At 47.3% G+C, this 19,797-nt stretch overlaps 1 protein-coding gene and 1 long non-coding RNA gene across 9 annotated transcripts in view; one reads left to right on the top strand and one right to left on the bottom strand.

Moving 5' to 3' along the window:
- Positions 1–278: 278 nt before the first annotated feature.
- On the top strand, positions 279–19,693 carry LOC142362916 (uncharacterized). Of its 4 annotated transcripts, XR_012765378.1 has the most exons (6): positions 279–400; positions 521–871; positions 977–1,044; positions 2,667–2,747; positions 9,630–9,722; positions 19,430–19,693. It is a non-coding gene; the product is annotated as an uncharacterized LOC142362916 (long non-coding RNA). The 4 variants fall into 4 exon arrangements; XR_012765381.1 differs by lacking the exon at positions 19,430–19,693 and having other exon boundaries at positions 957–1,044; positions 9,630–9,714; XR_012765380.1 differs by lacking the exons at positions 9,630–9,722; positions 19,430–19,693 and adding an exon at positions 3,359–3,518.
- The window catches only part of SMPD3 (sphingomyelin phosphodiesterase 3), a 126,498-nt gene continuing 115,123 nt past the window's right edge, over positions 8,423–19,797 (bottom strand). For all 5 annotated transcript variants that reach the window (XM_075434109.1, XM_075434108.1, XM_075434112.1 and 2 more), the window contains 2 exons: positions 14,521–14,683; positions 8,423–13,055 (listed from right to left, as the gene is read on the bottom strand). In XM_075434109.1, the coding sequence (XP_075290224.1) occupies positions 12,954–13,055; positions 14,521–14,683 (265 nt within the window). In that variant the 3' untranslated portion in view covers positions 8,423–12,953. The remainder of the gene's footprint in view (positions 13,056–14,520; positions 14,684–19,797) is intronic.

The raw sequence follows: 19,797 nt of genomic DNA, 5'->3' as shown, positions 1-19,797 counted from the left end.
CGGGGGGGACGGACACGGACACACAAAGAGCCTTCGCTGCGGCGCCTGAACGCGCCCCGTTTCTTCCGAGCGGCCGTCCCGCGCAGGCGGCCGCCGGGCAGCCCCCGCCTGCCCCAGGGCCCGTCGCCGGGCTACGAGCCGCGACCCCCTGCGCCACCGCCCCTCGGCCGGGCCTGCCGCAGCGCGCGTCTCTCTCGGGAGCGCGCCGGCGCCGCTCCTGATTGGCCGAGCCCCAGCCTCAGGCCGGCCGACCGCCATTTTGGCCTCCCGCCGCCTGAGGGGAGGAGCAGGAAGGGAAGGCGCGTTCCTTCTCTGCTCCGCGCCCTCCCTGCCGCGGGGGAGGCCTCTGCGCCGCTGCAAGGTCGCCGTGAGCCGGGCCGGGTCTGCTCCGTGAAGTGAGGTGTGTCGGTACCGGCTTCCAGCCCGCGGCTTTGCGGGAGGGAGCAGGCGCCGGCTGGGCTAGAGGCCTGCCTTGCCTGAGAAGCGATTCCCGCGTTGGGTGCGTCTGTTTGTGTTTCAGGCTGAGGAAACCAAGCACACACATGGGGAGTGAGCTGCTGTGAAAAGAACATTCGTACCATGTAATTTTGCCTGCCCTTCTGCCACGTGTGCGTCCTGGCGTGCTGGGATGTACCAGGTGGTGAGGAAACCGAGGACCGAGACAGTGGGTTTAGTGTGGAATATTCGTGGCCCTGGTGTTTTAAAACAGCAGTAGCGTTTAAGGTCTCATCTCTGCAGCTGATGTTGTGTGTTACCCATAATACTTCCCACAGCCTGTGTCCTGTGAATGAAGCCTCTGTCCCATGGCCTTTTAGTGGAAAGCTGATGAAGAGGAAAAAATGTTGAGCACACTTGGCCTCTTTCTGCAGAGGTACGAAGCAAAAGGCTTTAATTATTTTTATATATTGTTTTAGTATCACTGAAACTTGTTTTCTCTGAAGTCTAATTTGCTGTAGAACGTTTTTTTTTCTTCTAGATCCGCCTTTACATATAATGAAACAAGTCTAAACAGCTACTTTTCAAGCCATGCTGACTGACAGAAAGGTAAACACTATGTAGGGGTTTTTTGTGGGTTCTGCCCCACTTTCAGGTACCTTTCTATGTTATGGCTAGTGTTTGCATCATAGCTTTGCTCGCCTTAGGGGGAAGAAGGCAGAGGGCAGTGGGCGATAAAGGGAAAGTATTAGCTGCAGAGCCCAGTTTTGGGTTAAATTTAGTGTTAATTATGTTGTAATTATACATGCAAGGCTGAGAACTCAGGGGAAGGTTCTCTATGTTAAAGTCTAGTCATCCCTGGTTCTTTGTAGAACATGTACCCCTCTCCCCTCAAGTTCTGAAAACAAATGATCATAGCAGCTTGATCATAGCTCCTGTGTTAAGTGAGACAGGTTAGCCGCAGCTGCCTACAGATACAGCTATCTCTGCTACTATGTGTCGGTGGTAGTGTGTTCTCCTCTGAGTGATTAAAATGTTCTTTGGACTCTAGCAGTTTTGTTCCATCCAGAGACTTTAAGTGATGGTCCCTTAAGTGACGCTGTTGGCATTGCTCCTCGTTAAGCCTCGGCCTTGCTGAAAATCAATGGCCATCTCTTTCGTTCCTCCAGCATCCCTTGTGCCCTGTTGACCAGGCAGTCCATCCTCAGAGCAAGGCAGAGGTTTCAGGGGCCGACAGAAAAGCAAGCCCGGAAGTCTCCTGCAATTAGGCAGGCACTCACGCTTATCTTCAAAAGATGTTTCTGCCTACAAAAATGTTTCATCTAAAGTTTCTGCTTCTGTAACTGAAGCATAAAATGAAAAATATCTGAAGGCACTAATGAGGCACAGGGAAAGTGTGGTAAGATTAGAGCAAAGCTATCTCGTGCAGCCTGTGTGTCACCAGCGAGCACTAATCCTGAGCCTCTAGGCGTAGCGTGTCGACGGGTGAAGGTCGTGGTGGAGGCAGCGTGTTAATATGTTGTGGTTTGATGTTGAAAACTGTGCTGGTGTCTTGCATTATGGTGGCTTAGTATATGCGTCTGCTTTGTATAGAACTGTTAGGGAAGTTGCATCTCTTCTCCTTCATGCATTAAATATGTATTTTTGGGTTTTTTTTAGATTTAGGGGGTTTAAATTCCCCACATCCTTTTTCTTTTTGCATAATACTGACTAGTGCTCAACAAAGGCTAGCAGCTCCCTCTATGTTGCACAGGAGAATAAATGAACCGTAAGGTCAACTTCTGTGTTAAATGTTACATTTTTACCTTTTTTTGCATTATCTTGGCATGTACCCTGCAATATACATCAAACCAGTCTCCAAAAAGGCAAGAAGGCAGAGAAAATCTAGGAAATACTAAGTCTTATATTTCGATACAAAATAGGCTTTATGTCTGCTGTAGCTCAGCTCTGCAGGTGTTATGGGTATACGCTGACAAAGCATTTAATTTCTGTGTGCTTTCTTATGTGCTCTTCAAGGGCAGACGCTTACTGTGTTGGTGTGCAACGCGTGCAGTGCCAGGCTACGGTCTCTGATGTTTATAGATGATATGGATGAAACAGCAAGGCAGAGGTATAGCTAGCATTTCCGTTCCAAAAGGGGCACCAGGGATCATCTAAGCAGTTCTTCCTAAACCAGGTTAGCGTCAGGGTTGTATTGTGGAGAGCTGAACTTCTCTAATTATCCGTTGTAGATACGCTAATGTGCAGATGCGGTTGGCAGCATGTTCCTTGCTCCACTGTGGCAGTCGTCAGGTATCAAGAGGACTTTTATGGTAAGGATGTGACGTAGCACTTTTAGGCGCTGTTAGCCCCCCCTCTTTCTTTGAAGCCTCCCCTGAATGTGTGTCTCATTAGAATCCTGCCATTTTTGTATTTGTCATGGTACCAGTCAGCTAAGCCGCATGGAGGTTGCCTGAATAAAGGTATTTTCTCACAGGAGATCATCTGTTCAGACTGATGCAATGCCTTATATCCGCTGCCAGCTCCCTGCTGCTTTCTTGGATGCTGCTGCCTGCATCCGTTTGCTTACAGGGAGAATATTCCATTCGCGTCTCTGCCTCTAGCTGGGAACTAGATGCGCTGCTTCGTTGTTTACCTCCCCTTAAAGGCTGAGAGCTGCGACTCTCTGTTTGAGACAGTCTGTATTTGCATTCCCTGGGTTGGCTGGGCAACAGCTAATCAAATAATTATATTGAAAATAAGATTTAATAAAAAGCATCTCTAGAAGTAAAGGCAAGGTGTAGTCATGCTTCTCAGAAACAAAACTAGTCAGCAATGTAGACTGTGGAATGTTTCCCTAATAACTAAGAGCCATTTAGGCTTTCTGAAAGTTCTTGGCTTTTTCTTGTTGCTGCTGTTTGTTTTTTTTTTTTTTCTTTTTTAGATGCTGTTGTATCTTTATAGTGTGTCTGCAGATGGAATATCTCCTTCTTCCATTTCTTTTTTTTTTTTTTTTTTTTTTGCATTCCCCTCTGCCCTCCCCACACTGGATGGGAGCTTTAAGTACAGTTTTCTTAGAGCCATGACGGGGAGATATTCATGCTTGGAGAGTTTCTGCTAGTAAGTGTCAGTTCTGTCCGTGTTTAAAACATGAATACAAATATCAATTATTTTTTAAAAAGAATAAACTGAAAGTCCCAAACAGCTAATTGTGCTTGCACTTGTAAATAATCATTATCCAGAAGCAGAATAAATTCTGTGCTTTTCCCCTGTCCTCAAACCAAACGCAGGACTGAGTGGGTCCCTTCCTGTAGGAGAGCTCGTGCTTATCATCTCCCTTTAAAAATACATCAAACTCTGTTTCAGAGTGGTGAGGTCTTGGAGAGGAATTTTTGTTTGTTTGTTTTGCATTCCATTGTGGTCGTTTGGAAGCTGGTTTTGAACTTGTCTGGTCTTGTGGTCAGAAACCTCCTTCTAATGGTCAGCCCCTGGGAATCCAGGCCTGGACAAGGTCCTCTTATACCATGTACAGAGCCACTGGCTAGCATTTAACCAGACTCAGCGTTTCTTTCTGTTGGTGTATACTAAATGCTACGTTTACAGCTTCTAATTTGCTCTGAGGTTGGAACACAGCTGCAGAATGGTGAGGCCGAGGTTTTTGCAGTGAGGTGGAAGGACACTCTAGGTCAGCTGTGGGCAAGAGGGATCTCACCAGGGTAAGCACTGTTAGCTTGTATGCACCGCAGAGTTCCAAGAACACCAGTCTAATAATTAATGAAGCAGCTATGCATGAAGTCCTTCTTATGTGCTTATTGTGGGATACAAGACATGTTTTGTTAAAAGTCTGAGTTTGCCGTGACTATAAATAGCTTTCCTGGCAAATGTGGAAAAGAGAAATTATATGTAACCAAGGAGTAACAGAAAATAGAGTTTAAATACCTGCTTCATTACAGTCTTATTTTGGGGCTGAGATAATGGACCAGGCTACATACTGAGAATTAATTTTTCTTGTGTGATACACCTTTCATTAGAAATATATTTAGCGTAGTGCTTGGCACCATGCTAGGCCCTGGATTTTTTTTCCATTGGTGTCGTGCAGACCTTGCAACCGCCCTTTGTTCCTTGGTATCCTGAAGGTCCTTGCCAAGCAGTGTAAAACATGCAATGTTGGCTTTGCTGAAGCTGGTGACGCTGTGGCAGTTGACTTCAGGAGACGGTTTTAATTGTAGAGAAAGATCTAGCTGGATTTTGCTGAGTATTCAAAATTCTGGATTGGCATTTGAAAGGTCTTTGAGAACCTGTTTCAGTCAAACACAACGAATGTAACAATTATACCCAGTTAGATCCGAAAAGGTGGTTAGGATGTTACCCAAAGTACAGCAGGGCTGGGGTGTTCAAGCTGACAGTCTTCTGGTAATTTAGAAGTTCATGAATCTCTTTAACGAGAACAAAGGTAGTCAATTACACTTGATGTGGAAAGATGTCACCTTCCCCTCATCATGCTCATCTCTTTCTGTTCATTGCAGTGGGATCTGTTCGGAATATCCTGCCATTGCGTAATTTCAGATTCTGAACTCCCACATTGCTTCTTCCAAATCCTGAAGTGTCTGGAGGCTGCCCGTGCGGGTGCTGCAGCACGCGATGCTGTGGCAGTGTTGGAAACCCCTTCAGTCCTTTTTACTGTGTCATCCAGAATCTTAAATTTACAGAAGCATTGTTGTGGGATAGAGCAGCTCTTAACTGTAGTTGCATCTTGAGCTCTGTGTGAGTCATTCAGCTAGGCATTTGTGGAGTCGCAGCTCAGAGGTGAAGTGCGCAGGGTAAGTCCCCGCACTTTACTAACACATTAGTGTCCTTTCTGCAGGCAGCTGGGTGTGTTTGGTGTAACACTGCAGTGGCTTAGCTGTCATCCTCCATTTTGTATCGTTAAGGCAGAAGGATTTATATCAGTTACTATGTAATACAGTGCTTAATGTGTGTATCTGTGAGGCAAATGCCATCTTAGCAGGGTGGAAGGCGGTCAGAGATACCAATATTCAGCATACTAATGGCAGTACGGCATTCAGGATCGCATTAAGGTCTCTACCGAGCTCCTCAGGCTGATGCATCTTGTTGCTGGGATTTGGAAGAGTCAAACGTTGGCAAATAGAAGTGGGACTTTCAAGGCTTCAGGCTGCTTTGGACACAGGCTGCCTTGACTGGAGGAGCTTTAGCACAGCTTTGCGAAACAGCTATTGTGACAGGTCTAGTAGTGTAACAGTGAAAGCTGCTTGATCGAAGAAGCTTGAGGCTTTTTTTGCAGTGTTTATACAGATAAAAGGATATTCTGACACACCTGGCTTGCTGACTGTACCATGGCACTTGAGGCAGTTTGGAGTTGTTCTGCCAGGTTTGGCTTCAGAGACCTCAAAGGTTGCTTACAAAAGGGAGAGAGGGGGCTTGGCAGTGGTGCAGACTGTGCAGGCGTGCGTTGGTGAGTATGAGATGCTCGTGTGGGAAGTGAGGGAAGGTGAAGCAGCAGCTTACGGACATTTCCGGAGGAACAGAGTCAGCAGGTGCTGTGTTCTAGGAATTACACAATTTACAGACAGGAAGGCTAGCTGAAAGCTGGTGTGTTACTAGGAATGTGGGGAAAATGTCCCTTTATTTTATGTGATTACATTCAATTATCTCATCCTTTAAAGCACACAGGAAGGCTGTAGCGTTTTTCTACTGCAGTTAGTCCCTTTCGAATTGTATTTACTCTGTAGATGGTTCTTGGTGCCTAGGAACCGTTTTCCTTGACAGTGTGGTGCTGGGTGCTGTACAGAAGACAGGACAGTGACATGGTCTGCTGCCCGGAGGAGGATGGGAGGACATAACCAACGGTGAAGGCAGATGGGATGGGTTGACAGGCTGGGAAAGCCTCTGTCAGTGTGGGAGGCCATGGTATCAGCATGAGCACTGCAGCACATGTAGGGCCAAGCACGGCCTCAGCAGCTCGTGTCACTTGCAATAGCATGAAATGTTCGTCAGACCTATAAAGGGGTTTTGGGGGTTCAGAGGAGGAGGGAAAAGGAAGGAGTATACAGCCCAGATTAAATGTTGGTGGAGATTCCATGATCTTCTTGGGTACACAGACCTGATGTGTAACTGTCCGTGGCTTGTTTTTTTTTCTCCTCCCTTTTTCTTCTGGTCTTGGCTGCATTGCACATTTCTTCCTGTTCACATCTAATGGTCATAAGGAGCAGTGTTACATCTACCATTATAGAAACGATGAGAAGGAGGATTATTGGTTTCCTGCCAGTCTTTCTGGCAAGCCCTGTGCCCTGATTTCACAAATGACTGCTTGGAGCCTTCCCTAAATGTCAGGGAAAATATGGCAGAAAATGCGAAGGGTTTACCAACTGAGGAGTGATAGATGGGAAACCTGGATTGATCACGAACAGTGGCAAAGGGTATGAGCACATCTTTGGGAAGGCCATGGAAATGTAGATGAGCGGCTTGAGTTTGCTGCAACGAGGAGAATTGGTACGTCCAAGTATTAAACAGTCAACGAAAAGGGCTAAAAGAGTAGCGGCTGCAGCAGCATTCTGAGCAGGCCTTTCAGTGGGGTCGGGCAGTCTACGTTTCGGTAGGTGCTGGGCCAAGAGAATCTGTACAGGAGCCAGAGAGGCAGATGGCGTTGTGCTTAGCGCTGACCGACCGGCAGCTGTGGGCGCGAGTTCCTGAGAAACTCCACTGCAGCGCCTGGGGCAGAGGGGAGAGGAAGGAGTTGCACTTTTCTTCTGAGTTAAATGTCTGGAAGATGCAAACTGTCCGAGAAATGAGTGTGTTTTACCTTGAGGTTCTGTAGCCATTTATGAGCATAATAATACAAACTGCAGCAATGGAAAAACAGATCAGGTGTTGCAGGAGAGGCACACGCTAGGAATCCACTGCTGGAAAAGGAGGTCTGTGGCAGTTCAGTGCTATGATAGCATCAGAATGCGGACACAACCCACCTGGAGAGCAGGGGAGGAGGCTGCAGAGACCCGTCTCCAACACCCTGTCTCCTGAGATGGAGCGGTTCCTTCCTGAGCTACCAACAAGAAATGTGCACACTGTGCTCTTCCTTCATCACTTGCGTTCCACTGATTTCCTCCTTTCTGCTTGTGGGGAAAAATCAGTTCTTTGAGGTGGGATTCCCTACTGGCTTTTTATCAAGGACTTTGAGGACTCTTCAGAAAGACTGAACCAGTAAAATGGGTTCTTTTCCCTTGACATTGTTTTGTTCAACTACTGGAGGAAGAACTTCTTCCCTCTGAGGATGACGGAGCCCTGGCCCAGGCTGCCCAGGGAGGTTGTGGAGTCTCCTTCTCTGGAGATATTCAAGCCCCGCCTGGACAAGGTCCTGTGCAGCCTGTTCTGGGTGACCCTGCTTGGGCAGGGGGTGGGACTGGGTGACCCACAGAGGGCCCTTCCAGCTCCGACCATGCTGGGATCCTGTGTAATTCTTAAGGACATACGTACATGGGGGTGGGGAGTGGCTGTTTTGTTTTTCGTTTATCTTTGACTGGACAGTGTAAAGACAAAAAACTACTCCCCATTAGTTCAGGGTTTGATAACTGTTGAGATGTCAAGATGTACAACCGCATAATAAATCGTTGTGGTCTTACATTAAATGCTAACAGAAAGGAACGTGGAGTGGATATTCTTGTACCTCCAGCGTGGACTTGGTGTGAGTTGCGGGGTTCAGGTTTGCAGCCTGCAGCAGGCCCTGTGAATACTTGCGTGAAGGCTGCACACCTTGAGAACCGAGCGGGGTCCGTCTGTGCAGGGGGGTTCTGAGGGGCAGCAGAGGCCAAGCTGGAGGGTGAGTTAAAAGCACCCCTTGCTTTTGCCCTTTGTTTTCTGCAGATTCCCTAGAACAGGCGTAGCACAGTGAGACCGTGCTGACCCACACACCGGACCGCATCTCAGAGTCAGATATCCCCTAGTGCCGTCAGACTCCACAGCACAAACCAGAAAAGTGGACTGCACAGAATCATTTGAGCCTTGAAATTTTATTGTCTTGTTTGCATCAACCAGTTATTCCTTTCAGCACCAGTAAAAGTCAAAAACCCCTCCCTGTTGTTCAAAATACCTTGTTTTATCAGGTCTGAGATTGCGGTTTTCTTGCAGGCAAAGAAACCAATGAAAATATTTTAATTTTAATTTTTTTTAATACATTTATAACAAAATGTCAGAAGGTATGTGCTTACCATATAAAAACATTAGGTTCCAGAAGGATACAATACCGAAAAATCATTGAAATAAAAAAGGTTATTCTTCTTACAGGATTTCTAAACCTCAGCAGTAATACAAGTTTTTAAAAGCATCAAGATTATATTTAAAACAAGATGGAAAAATGAGACCTTCGGTGACAATTTGACCCTCGTCGTAACGGGTGATAAAATTGGGAGTTTTTCAAAGTGCTCGAATTGCATTTCTGTTCTCATCCTGTAGTGCCAGGAGGAAGTGAAAAGACTTCGCTTCCGAGCCGATGATATGTGCTGTCAGTGATGTGCTGCTGTGTGATTGCCAGGGTGGCTCAGATCAAACTGGGGACAGTCAGATCTGCTGCATCTGGACCATCAAACAGAGGCCATTTAAAAAAAAAAAAAAATCTGTATCGGAATCGCAAGTTCCTCAAGTCTTACTGTCTCACCCAACAAACAGGACTGAGGGTCTAGCCAGGCTGGCTGAGAGTGCTGCTGGGACGAAACCTTGTAGTAATACTCACGTGAAATCGGTAAACTCATGCTACCAGACAGCTCTCAAGGGTTTCTCCGCAGCAGGCCACACCTCAGTGGCTGCAGCTGCTCTTGGAGCCAGTCTGGGGCACGGTTTACGTCTGGTTGCTTTAGGTGGCTTCTGCCAAGCATCCCGTTTGTGACTGCGTGAAACCAGCTCCGCACCACTGGAACTGGCTATAAACCAGTGAGCGCTGTTTCACGTAGCACGAGTGTTGGCACCATGGTCCCCCGTAGCTCAGCCGTGGTGCGGAGCAGGTGGGTCACCCATCCCTCAGACCAACAGTGCCCAGATTCACGGCAGTGGAATGTGCCCGAGAGGCTACAGACTGTTTGCTGGAGGTTGTGTTTTCAAAGTGATCTAAAGGTACCAACTGCATAAAGAACCTGACGCCCTTGAAATTTCTGGAAGTTCTTAGTTTTCAGCTGTCCTCATTTGTGACTTTTGTTCGCTTGTTCTAGGCGTGCTACTGTAAAACGCAAACGAACATGAGAAACAGAAGATGTTATCTAGCTGTTATAAAAACAGATGACGCTTCATCTACAGTGTCCCTGGTGAGTGGCAGTTATTAAACTAAGAACAGCATTGTCACCCGCTTGTTGAAGATACCTGAAATTCCTGTACAAAGTGGGGTAAGCGGAGTGGAGTTCGCTTCACTCGAATTTCTTATAAATAACATCCTGCTAAGAAATTGGGTCATGCTGTCCTTAAGGAGAGCGGGACTGAATCTGAAAAAGCGATCCAGGGTTTGATTGCCTGGGTGTGTTCTGCCCCCCTCCCTTTTTTCCCACATGCGAATCTGTGACGTGGTATCTGTCTAAGGCTCGCACTGATCGATACGCGGCCCGTTCGCGCCTTGTCCGAGTGACTCTGCCAGACGCGCTGCGGAGCTGCGGTCGCAGTGCTGCGGACAAAACCCGGGTTTTCTCCAGGCGGTCACGCTTCTGGGCAGGAAAGCCCGTTCGTTACCGTTCCCTGGCCCGCGTGCTATCCCGCTCCCGCAAGCATGCCCAGGCATCGGAAGGCACAGGATCAATGCAGAAAAGTGAGGAGCGTCTGTGCGGTGGTGCTGTGCCTCCTGGCGTCCCCTCTTGCACAGTGAGATCCCTAAGACAGTAAATTAGTCAGAACAGCCTAGACTGAGTAAATGTACGTGTGTTGTTTGAAGAACATTTTACAACTATCCATTTCTTGGATCACTGAGAAACTAAGAACACCAAAATCTAAAACAGTTTGCTTCAAATTTGAAAAAATATTTCTCAACGCATTTCAAAAAGTTGACAAAAGTGCCTGGTTTTCAGTCAGCACAAAGCCACAGAACTAATTTAAAAGTAATTTAGCCCATGTTGGTTTCACTGTAAATGTAACGTTGTTTGGCAGTAGTTTTAGGATTATATCCCACGCAGTGTCAAATTCAGCTCCTGCAACTGGTGCTTAGTGAAGTGGATATCAAATTGTAATTTACACTGTTAGGAAAGCTATTAAAAATACTGTACCTTATGTTCAATCTTACTACTGAGAAAGAGCTGCTGGACAGCACATAAACTGTTACTGATACTGTTTGGTTTTTTAAAAAGGTTAATAAAATACAAGCAAGGTAGAAAATAGGAGTAAAAGCATTGTTTCAGGTACAAGTCTTTCTGAATTGGGTGGAGAGATAAAAAAACCGAAAAACACATTGCACATACATGCACCCTCTGTATAAAGAGAAACGTACAAAGTGGGAAACTGGTGGTGCGCTGGGACAGCGTGTTGAAGTCTCTGATGCTGTGAACTTGAGTTCCTCAATTTATCCAAAAAGGGAAATGAGTCTGGTTCTGTTTTCGAGTCCCCGTGGGTGACGCCTGCAGCCTGCCCCATGGTTTGGCACGGTACACTTTTTTAAGAGGCAGTCTCTGCTGAAGGGACGCCAGGGCTGGGAAATGAGGCGTAAAATGGGCCGGGAACCCGTGCGGTGGGAGAGCGGGAGAAGTGGCCTGCTGCCTGCTGGGAATCAGCCAGTGCTCTTAGCCCAGCACTTTTAGGAGTTTCTCTACTTGCAAAATCAAGCGGATCTCAGGAACGGTTCTGTTGTTTCCTGCAGCCAGTACCAGGCACTGCGCAGGCTGGAATTTCCAATTTAAATCTATTCTGATTTAGTTCAAGCTGATTCCTAGCAGGTGTAAACTAAGCCAAAACAAGAGCATCTTCAGGAGTTAGTGGCCAGCGTCGCTAGAACAGTTTACCTCTTAACTCTTTGCAACACAGGGAATTTGTCGTGTAGGAGGAAATAAATGCTAACATTGAACAGGAAGCAGGCAGAGGAAACTAAGTATCGGTTAACATGGAAGGGGTCTCGTTGTTCTCCCAGCAACACAAACCTTTCTGAATTTAAATCCCTAAAAAAATGCCGAGTCTCGTTATGGACCCGATTCTCAGCTTGTCATTAGTTCTGTGAAGGCTGCAGAGGCTGGGTGGGTCAGGTCGTGGGGATAAGATGGCAGGGGAGAGGATGTATGAGTTGGATGGCAGGAGGCCTGTTACAGTCTGTGAGTGTGCAAGATGTGGAGAACTGGGTCTCACAGACCTAAACCAGCCCTCTGCTCACAGCAAGCAGTGACCCACGGCTGAGTCAGAAGTCTGCTCTCCAGTAGCTAGCCGTGCTGCGCCTTCCCTTCAAGTGCACTGATTCCTTTGGAAAATCGTTAGGTTCTCCCGCCTTATCAGCCGTACACTGCTCTACACTTTTCTCCCAGAACGTCACTTACATTTATTTTAACTATATCTAGCATGCGTTTTACAAGCTATTTCCCACGTACTCATTCTAGCTAAGGCAGAATGTTGGCTCTGGTGCGACCAACGGTACTACAGGAATCTACTCACTCTACTGTAACACACATACCATCCCGTACCCTAGTTCAGAACTGCCCCGCGTACGGGAGAGAAAGAAAAGGCATTTCAGGGAAGCTATTTTTCTTCTTCAGGGAGTAAGTTGCGCTTAGAAAGCTAAAGGCCCAATTCTGGAGTCGTTTTTCAGACAAAACACTTTGTAACTTTAGTGGGCACGCAGCTGGAATACGGGTAGAACTCTGTTCTACAAGTCTGAATTGCGAATCTTTTGAAGTATCTTTAAATCGCACAGGAAGATCCTGGTCTGCAAACTGAACAGAGTTTGTGTTTGTTGTGTTTAAGGTCTATCTGTAATGACAGAAGGGTTTGCCAGTCCCAGAACGCCTTGCTTTGGCTGGTGTCTGATTTTGGAGCTCACTTCCATTCCGATATTCCCCATGGTATCTTACTGACTATTTTATCTCAGAGTGGCATGCAGTGCGGGCGCATGCTACTGATGCAAGCACGCTACTACAACTTTAACAGGCTAAAAAAAGAAGAAAAGCTTTAGCTTCGTAGTTATACAAAGAAATGATGCAAAAAACCATTGAGCGGCACTAACTCACAGACTAATTACAAACTAAATTGTGCTATATATTAGTATAAAAACATGTTTTAGTAAGAATGGCACTGGTTCAGAAGGAATTAGGACTTCCATCTTGGTTCCGTTTGGTCCACAGTGAAAGCATTGCAGTACAGGCCTGTCCTTGCCAGAGCAACTTGTGACAGTGGCTGTTGGCCGCCGCCCCTTCTTCTCTTCCTTTCCGTGTCGCCACTGTTGGTACGGTCTGCGAGTCGCCCGGGTCAGGTCTGGTCGTCTTTCCTAATGTGGCACCAGAACAGTTTGTTCTTATCCTCTGCTAGTTTCTGAATATCGTTAACGCTTCCCTCTTCTGCTCTCTCCAAGATCGTCAGTGTTAAGGGTCATCTTCTCCTGTAGACACCATGAGACGCATTGCTACTGGTAGGTGGTCTGTCAGGCCTGCCAACTGGGTAATAAAGCTGAACTCTTCCACTTCCTGTAGAAGGCAAACAAGAGCAAGAAAGCAGGAATTGGAAAAGTGATCCGTTACACCCCACCGCAGGACTCTGCCCTTCTGCCTCTTTTTAGTTTCCTTTGCGCTGCCTCACCGTATCAGCAGATGTGTGGGGCCAGTCTAGCTCGGCTGGGCTAATGGTGGACCACCTGCCACTCCGGGCCTGTCAGTGTGGTGCACCATTTACACGCCACACGGCTGAACTAGGCTGGATGAAACCTGCTGTCCCTTTCCTGTCCCTTTCCAGTACTGTCTGTGAGTTCCACCACTCATTGGCACTGCTGCGGTGGGCAGCCCCGGGGCGTGTGGAGTCACTCGCCTGGGAGCGGGGGCCGGCGCTGGGTACCTCGTGAGGCTGGAAAGGCAGCCTGCCGTTGTTAGGCTGAGGCAGTACACTTCGTGGGGACGTCAGGCGGTCAGGAACCCACCTCCTCGTGTCTCTGAATTCCAGCCTTTGTTCTGGCAGCGTTTCACAGGACCAAATTAAAGTTCTGTGGGAAATGCTGCGTGCTTCCCAGCTTCTGAAAGCCGAGGGAGCAACCTTAACGCCCACTTGGTACAATGTCGGCATCCCCGCCTACGGGCCAGCTCCTTACTTTGCCAGTGCTCTGAGAACCGCTTGCAAGAGTCACAGATACTGTAGTCCTCTTCATGCTGCCAGCATGAGCCTTATTGAAGGCCTGATCTGGGTCAAAACTGTTCAAATACTGGTTTTGTTGCTGTTTGTGCAAAATTGTAAGATGGGTTTGCCATACAGACGTGCCACGGGCGTTTGTGCATCTGAAACGGGAAACCTTAAAAGCAGCTGCTGTGCCCAGAGAGCGCGTGCAGACAGGGCGCAGACAGGTCAAGGTGCCGTGTGCTAAGCTGCACAGAACTGCTCTGCCACCTGCTCTCCTGCAGCGGCTGCAGCGGGCTGTGGTACATAAGCATGAACTAGTTTCTCTTCTTCATTGTGGGGTCCTGTGTAAGGTGAGGTCCTGCATCAGGAAGCAAACAGTGCACGGCAATTCTCATTCTGGGTAGCCCATGTCAGCTTCTGCCTGTGCATCACAGACTTGTAACTTAGCTAGGTTTTCACAGGCGTAATAAAAGAACACCCCGACACTTTGAAAAGATTGAAAAATATTCAGACTGCCGGCATGGAAAGCACCAGCCAAAACCCTTAGTCTGGCACAGGTTTGCGGAAGGGAAACAAGGGGTTTTGTTTGTTTGTGTTTGAAGAGCAGCACCTCTACCAGTGTTGCTACTAGAATCCCTAAACTCATCTTAAAGTTGTTTATGTAACAGGTTTATAAACTCGGTACTCGCATGCGAAAGCAGACAGCAGCAAAGCAGCCGGCTCTCCGTGCAGCAGGAATGTGAACCCGGGCAGAAGAGGCTGCAGTGCCACCCAGACAAGTTTGTTATGGGAGCTGTGGCTCTTGTTGTCAGCTCTGAAACTCACCACTTTCCATTCCAGGTAGAGACCTTCTTCTGTGTAAAGCATATAGTCAATCCTCCTCCCATTCCCCTTCAGTGACGCCTTCCTCCCCTTTTGACTGGAGCTGTGGTTCTTGCTGGTGGGATAGACTAAGTATCCTTTCCTTCCTTCTTCGCTTTCCAGCACCCTGTTTCATTAAAAAAACAAAACAAATGACGTGTTTGCTCATTCTGCCCCTGTGCGCGTTACGCTCGATACTCTCCAGATCCCCAGTAAGCCTGTCCAGAGACTGGTAAACTTGGGATGCGCATCTTCTTCCAAAGCAGTTTTCCAGCAGGCGGCTGTGCTGACTGCTGAGCGTGCTCTGAAAGCCTCACGGCGGGCTTGGCATCCCTGGTGCTGCGCAGGGGCCTGTGGACCTGCCCTTGCAGCCAGGAGAACACACTCCAGTTCTGCTGAAGCCAGCAGAGGAGGAAGCTTTCCTGGATCACTTCAGAACAAAGCTGAGTGCTCTGACACAAACCTCTTGGTTCTGCTCAGAGCAGCTCCTGCTGCAATGCAGACAACCAGCTGTACAGGCAGGCTGTGGATGAGGAACGGTTTTCAGCCGCATTCGGGCACGTGGTCGTTGCTTTTGAGCAAGCCCCAGCATCAGATTACTGTGGCTTGGAACCAAAGCTCTTACTTCACCAAAGCTCTTACTTCACTAGTACTGACAGCCTAATTGATCTGATTCCGGTATGTGGCTCCTCTACAGAGACGGACTTACTCATGGGTGTGTGAGCGCTGCCCCCGTCTTGCACAGCGATTGCCCAACCCAAGGCCATAGACCGAAGCAGTCAAAATTAAGAATCGGTCTTCTAGATACCAGTCTTGTGTTCAGGCAAACCATCTGCAGCGCTCTGATTAAAATTTTTAGTTTGGCTGCTTAAACCTGAACAGTAGGTTTTATACAGAAGACTGTTAAGGCCCTGAGCAACCTGATCAAACTTTGGAGTTAGCCCTGCTTTGAACGTGGCTTTGGAGCAGGTAACGCAGAGAGGTCCCCGTCGCTCTGTCACAGTAATTCTGCGCTGCTGTGCTATTCTGTACGGTTCTGCCATGGTACTGGATTGAAAAGGAAACGCGGTTTGCCTTTTTGTGTTCCATTTACAGTATCTGCCAGAGGAGTGCTAAAGGGAACAGAGACTACCGTGCCTGCCAGAGCAGGAGCTGCACACGGGGGCTGCCCGTGTTGGGCATTACGCAGACAGTTCATAGCAACTACGGTCACGGCTGCTTGGCGTGGTGACTGTGTGTGCAGAAAGGGACAGAGGAGGTGGGGGGTTGCTGTCTGGCTCAGAACATAAACAAACTACTTCCAAAACCACCTCCCTGAACGTCATTCTGCTTTACTTATCTGCCAGAACCTGAGCTCAAGCTTCTGTGGTTTCCCTTGTAAGAGTTGATGACACCATTAAGCTACATCATCAACTGTCGCAGGAGAAACACCAAGCCATGAGCTTGGGTCCTAGCAGGTACAAAGCCTTTAATTTCACCTTGGAAAAAAATAAGATATTTTTGACCACCCAGTTTTTAAGATTTGACTTTGGATGGGTCTTATGGGGTTGGGTTTAGGAATTTTTTACTGCATGCAGGTGAGAGTACAGAATGAAAGAGAAACGAGCACCCGACTCTCGTCGTGTGTTCTGATGTCTGCGATTCAGAGGGTTTCTTTGTCAAATTCTGTCTCTGTGGAAGGATCTGAAGGGTGGCAGAAGGGATGCAGCACCTGCTGCAGTTGCTTAGGTCTCGGTATTATCACCTGTAAGTTTGGGTCACGTCAGACATACAAGAAGTACTTTATGTGCCTTCAGAAGATAATAATGACAAAATTCTGGTCACACAGTTATTTAATCAGAACTTTTCTTAACTGCCTTTGGACTCGGTGAGGTATTGAAGGTTCTCAGAGTTTACTGTAACCAGTTCATGAAAGTAAGCTTCCTTTTATGCACTATTCAGTTTTAGACTGTCATCTAATAACTCCCATTAAATTAGCTCACTGTCGGCACCCCATTTGCAAGCTGACTCTACAAAGAGCTGCTGCAAACGATTCACTTCCCGAAATTCCTCTAGGCTCAAGAAAGCAAGCTCTCTGGTGGGACTGACCTCTTTCAAAAACTGTATTTATATCTGGCAAAGCTAATTAAGTAACAAAGTGGAAGAAACTGCTGATTAGTGCTGCAGTACTACTGCAGAAAAATCTTATTTGCATTAATTTAAAAGATGAATTTGTTTTAGCTTCAAGTCCGTCCTTTTAAAAAGTCTGTGAACACTGGGTATTTGCTTAACCTGCACCACTGCTCACGGAAGGGAAATGTTAATTTCAAATACATAAGGAAAACAAGTGGTAAAGGCGCAGGCATCTGCTTCTGACTGAGGCTTGTACCCCTGTGTGTGCAGTGCCTTGTGTCGGTGTCTGCAGGAAGCAGACCTGAGCGCTGGACATCTGGCTGTGCCGCGCTCACAGTTAAATGCGAGCAGTTTATAATTATGACTGAGTTGCACAACTGAACCTGAATTTTGCCAGAACAATTGTCTGAATTCACAGGACACAAAGAGAGGGAGGACAAAAGGTACCTGGAACCTTATTTTTCCCTTGAAAGATTTTCAGTCCCAAATAACAGCAGAGTTCAGGTATGAGAATTCTGCCGGGCAGCTTCTGGCCGGCGGCTGGTTTGTAGTGCCGGCCGGAGCTGTGAAGAGCAGCACGTGCACCGGAGCCACAAAGCAGAACCTGCTCCCTCACCATAAAGCTCCAGGGACCGTCTGTCATTCGGCAAGAAGCATCCATCCCAGTTAAGGAAGACTCTCCTTACTGGTGTTGCAGCCTGTCGCCCAGACTTGGGAGCCACTGCCCAGCAGTGGAGACTGGAAAAAGGGGCATTTCAGTCCTGTTTCCCAGCTGCGCGGTGACGTGCTCTCCTGTGGCAGACTCTGCTCCAGGCTGGGAGGGGCGAACAGGCTCATTCCAGCGCTGCGTCGGAAGGTGACCGTCCCCTCTGTCAGAGGAGGTTACGTGTGGGCATTTCACCCAGCTCTTCCCAGCAGAAGCTTTGCGGCTTCCAGCACTGTGGTAGGGCCCAGATTGTTGCATGCAGCTTATTAATTGTTCTATAATTATAAATGACTTGCTCATTATTTGTACCAAGTGCGTTCTTCTAGTCCGCTGTTTTACGTATGCTGTACTTAACATGAAAGAGATATTTCAGAACTAGTTGTTCTGTTGCTTTTATGGCCTAATTAGTTTAGTGATGCGACCTACTTGATTTTATTTATAAACTAGAGAAGAGTGCTGATGAAGAGATCATTCTCTGGGTAGCTTGCACTGCCAACTGAAATGCCCGTTTGAAACATCTGTAAAGCTTGAGCAAGGTCTGTCACTGAAACATGTGAGAAGGGATCAGTTCTAGGCTGCACTCTATTGTGCTGTCCATACGAATGATACTGGCTAGCTAGACAGTGCTCCGCAGCTGCGGGGCTGCGGGACGGTTAAACGCCTGTAAAGCCCAGAGTCTGTTAACGGCTTTAAATTTTACTGAACTTACTGGCGATTTTCAGGTTTGCAAGTCCCTGGCAGAGACGGGAGGACGGGCTCTCCGGGCCTCTTGCGCAGTGCTGGTTGCTCTGACACACAAGCACACCCCCACACTGCACACTAGCGGAGCCCCGCGTCCTGGCAGTCCTGCCTCGAAAGCTCCTGGAAATTCCAGCCTGACCGAGGGGGTTTTCATCACTCGAAGAGGGTGATGATATATGGCAGGAAACTGAACGCCAGATGCAGCAGGCAAGAAGTCTGGCGTCTATTCTGTTACCAACACTGAGGAATATTTTCCAGTTCCACTGAGGTGCTGTACATACACAGAGGTCGTGGCAGTAATACTGTCAAATCTTCGTTGATCATTTGATGGCTCTCTTATCTATCAGTCACGTATTTGTCAGTGGAACTTAACTGCTGAATACAAGGAGCTCTTCAGGGAACAAAACAAAATACCCCCAAAGCAATTTGGTGACAGATTGTCTCAAAAGGCCGCTTGAAAACATAAGGGTTTTTTTTAGTTTGGGGGTTTTTTTTAATTTATTTTTTTTTAAAAGCTCCAAGCCTGCTCTTGGAACCGTAAAATAGAATGTTACACCCACATACGGATTTGCATTTGCAAACTTGATTGTAGGGCCAAATTACCCTACTTCTGCTTTCCAGAAATCCCTTTCACATGCACCAAATTCATGTTTTCAACACGTGAACAGAAACGCCTGGAAATTTTGCAGGCTCTTGAATGCACAAAGCATGACTTGCTGTACCAAATCCTTATTCTGAATATAAACCAAACCCAGACCTTATGTCTAGAATTCAGTTTCTTTGCTCAAAACGGATCCAAAGAAGGCTTCAGGGGGTAGCCTCACCACATCCGTTCGACCTGGTGTCCATCTGTACCGTGCAGTGTGCTGTACTCGGTGAGTAAAAACGCCAGCATCAGCTCTGCCTCTATAATGTACCATTCCTGTTGCGTGTGTTAACTGAAGCATCTGCACAGGCTCATTAATTCAAATAACTTTAGTGTAGTTCGGTAACGAACAGCTAGAACATCTTTTATAATTATATTTTTTTGTATTTCTCAAAGTCCACTTGCTCAAACCAGAGATACTTGTTTCTCAAGAGCAAACGCTCCTTAAAAGTAACGCTGCACGGACAGAGATCAAGCCATATTCCTAGTTACGTTTGATCTGCTATTGAATTCCTCTCTCTAGTTATGAGCTTCCTTTTTTTGATGTATCGAATTCTGCGAGCTTTCTAGAATGGGCAAACAGTTGTTGGGTTGGGGGTCGTGTTTCAAACTTTGTGGGTTTGTTATTTGAGGAAAACGATGTTTCCTTTTGTTGCTGCCTTTTACAGTGCCCTGACCACTGGCCTGGCTGCTGGCAGAAGGGCTTGCGGATGAGCTGTCCGCGTACCCGTCGCAGCAGTGCTTGGAGTGTCTTGTCCTGGAGGCCTGTCCACGCAGGACCAACTTCAGAGACAGAAAAACACCGACTGCAGCTGCTCTCATCTTTTCACCCATCAAAGCCCATTCTATTAGAGAAGCAGCCATTTTTCTTTCCCTTTTTTTCCTCTTCCCCAAGCACCCCTGAGTAAAAAAATTACATTTGGGTTTGTTTTTTTTTTTTACAGCCCACAGAACCCCCCTCAACTTGTGAAATGTTGAACAGCAAGCAATGAACTGGCTTTTTAAGGAACTGTCTAAAGTCGGTGGGAGGGTTTGG

This window comes from Opisthocomus hoazin, chromosome 12 (genome assembly GCF_030867145.1).
Source record: "Opisthocomus hoazin isolate bOpiHoa1 chromosome 12, bOpiHoa1.hap1, whole genome shotgun sequence".
Lineage (NCBI taxonomy): Eukaryota > Metazoa > Chordata > Aves > Opisthocomiformes > Opisthocomidae > Opisthocomus > Opisthocomus hoazin.
The sequence above is the reverse complement of the archived record's forward strand: the minus strand, read 5'-3'. Positions and strand labels throughout refer to the sequence as shown.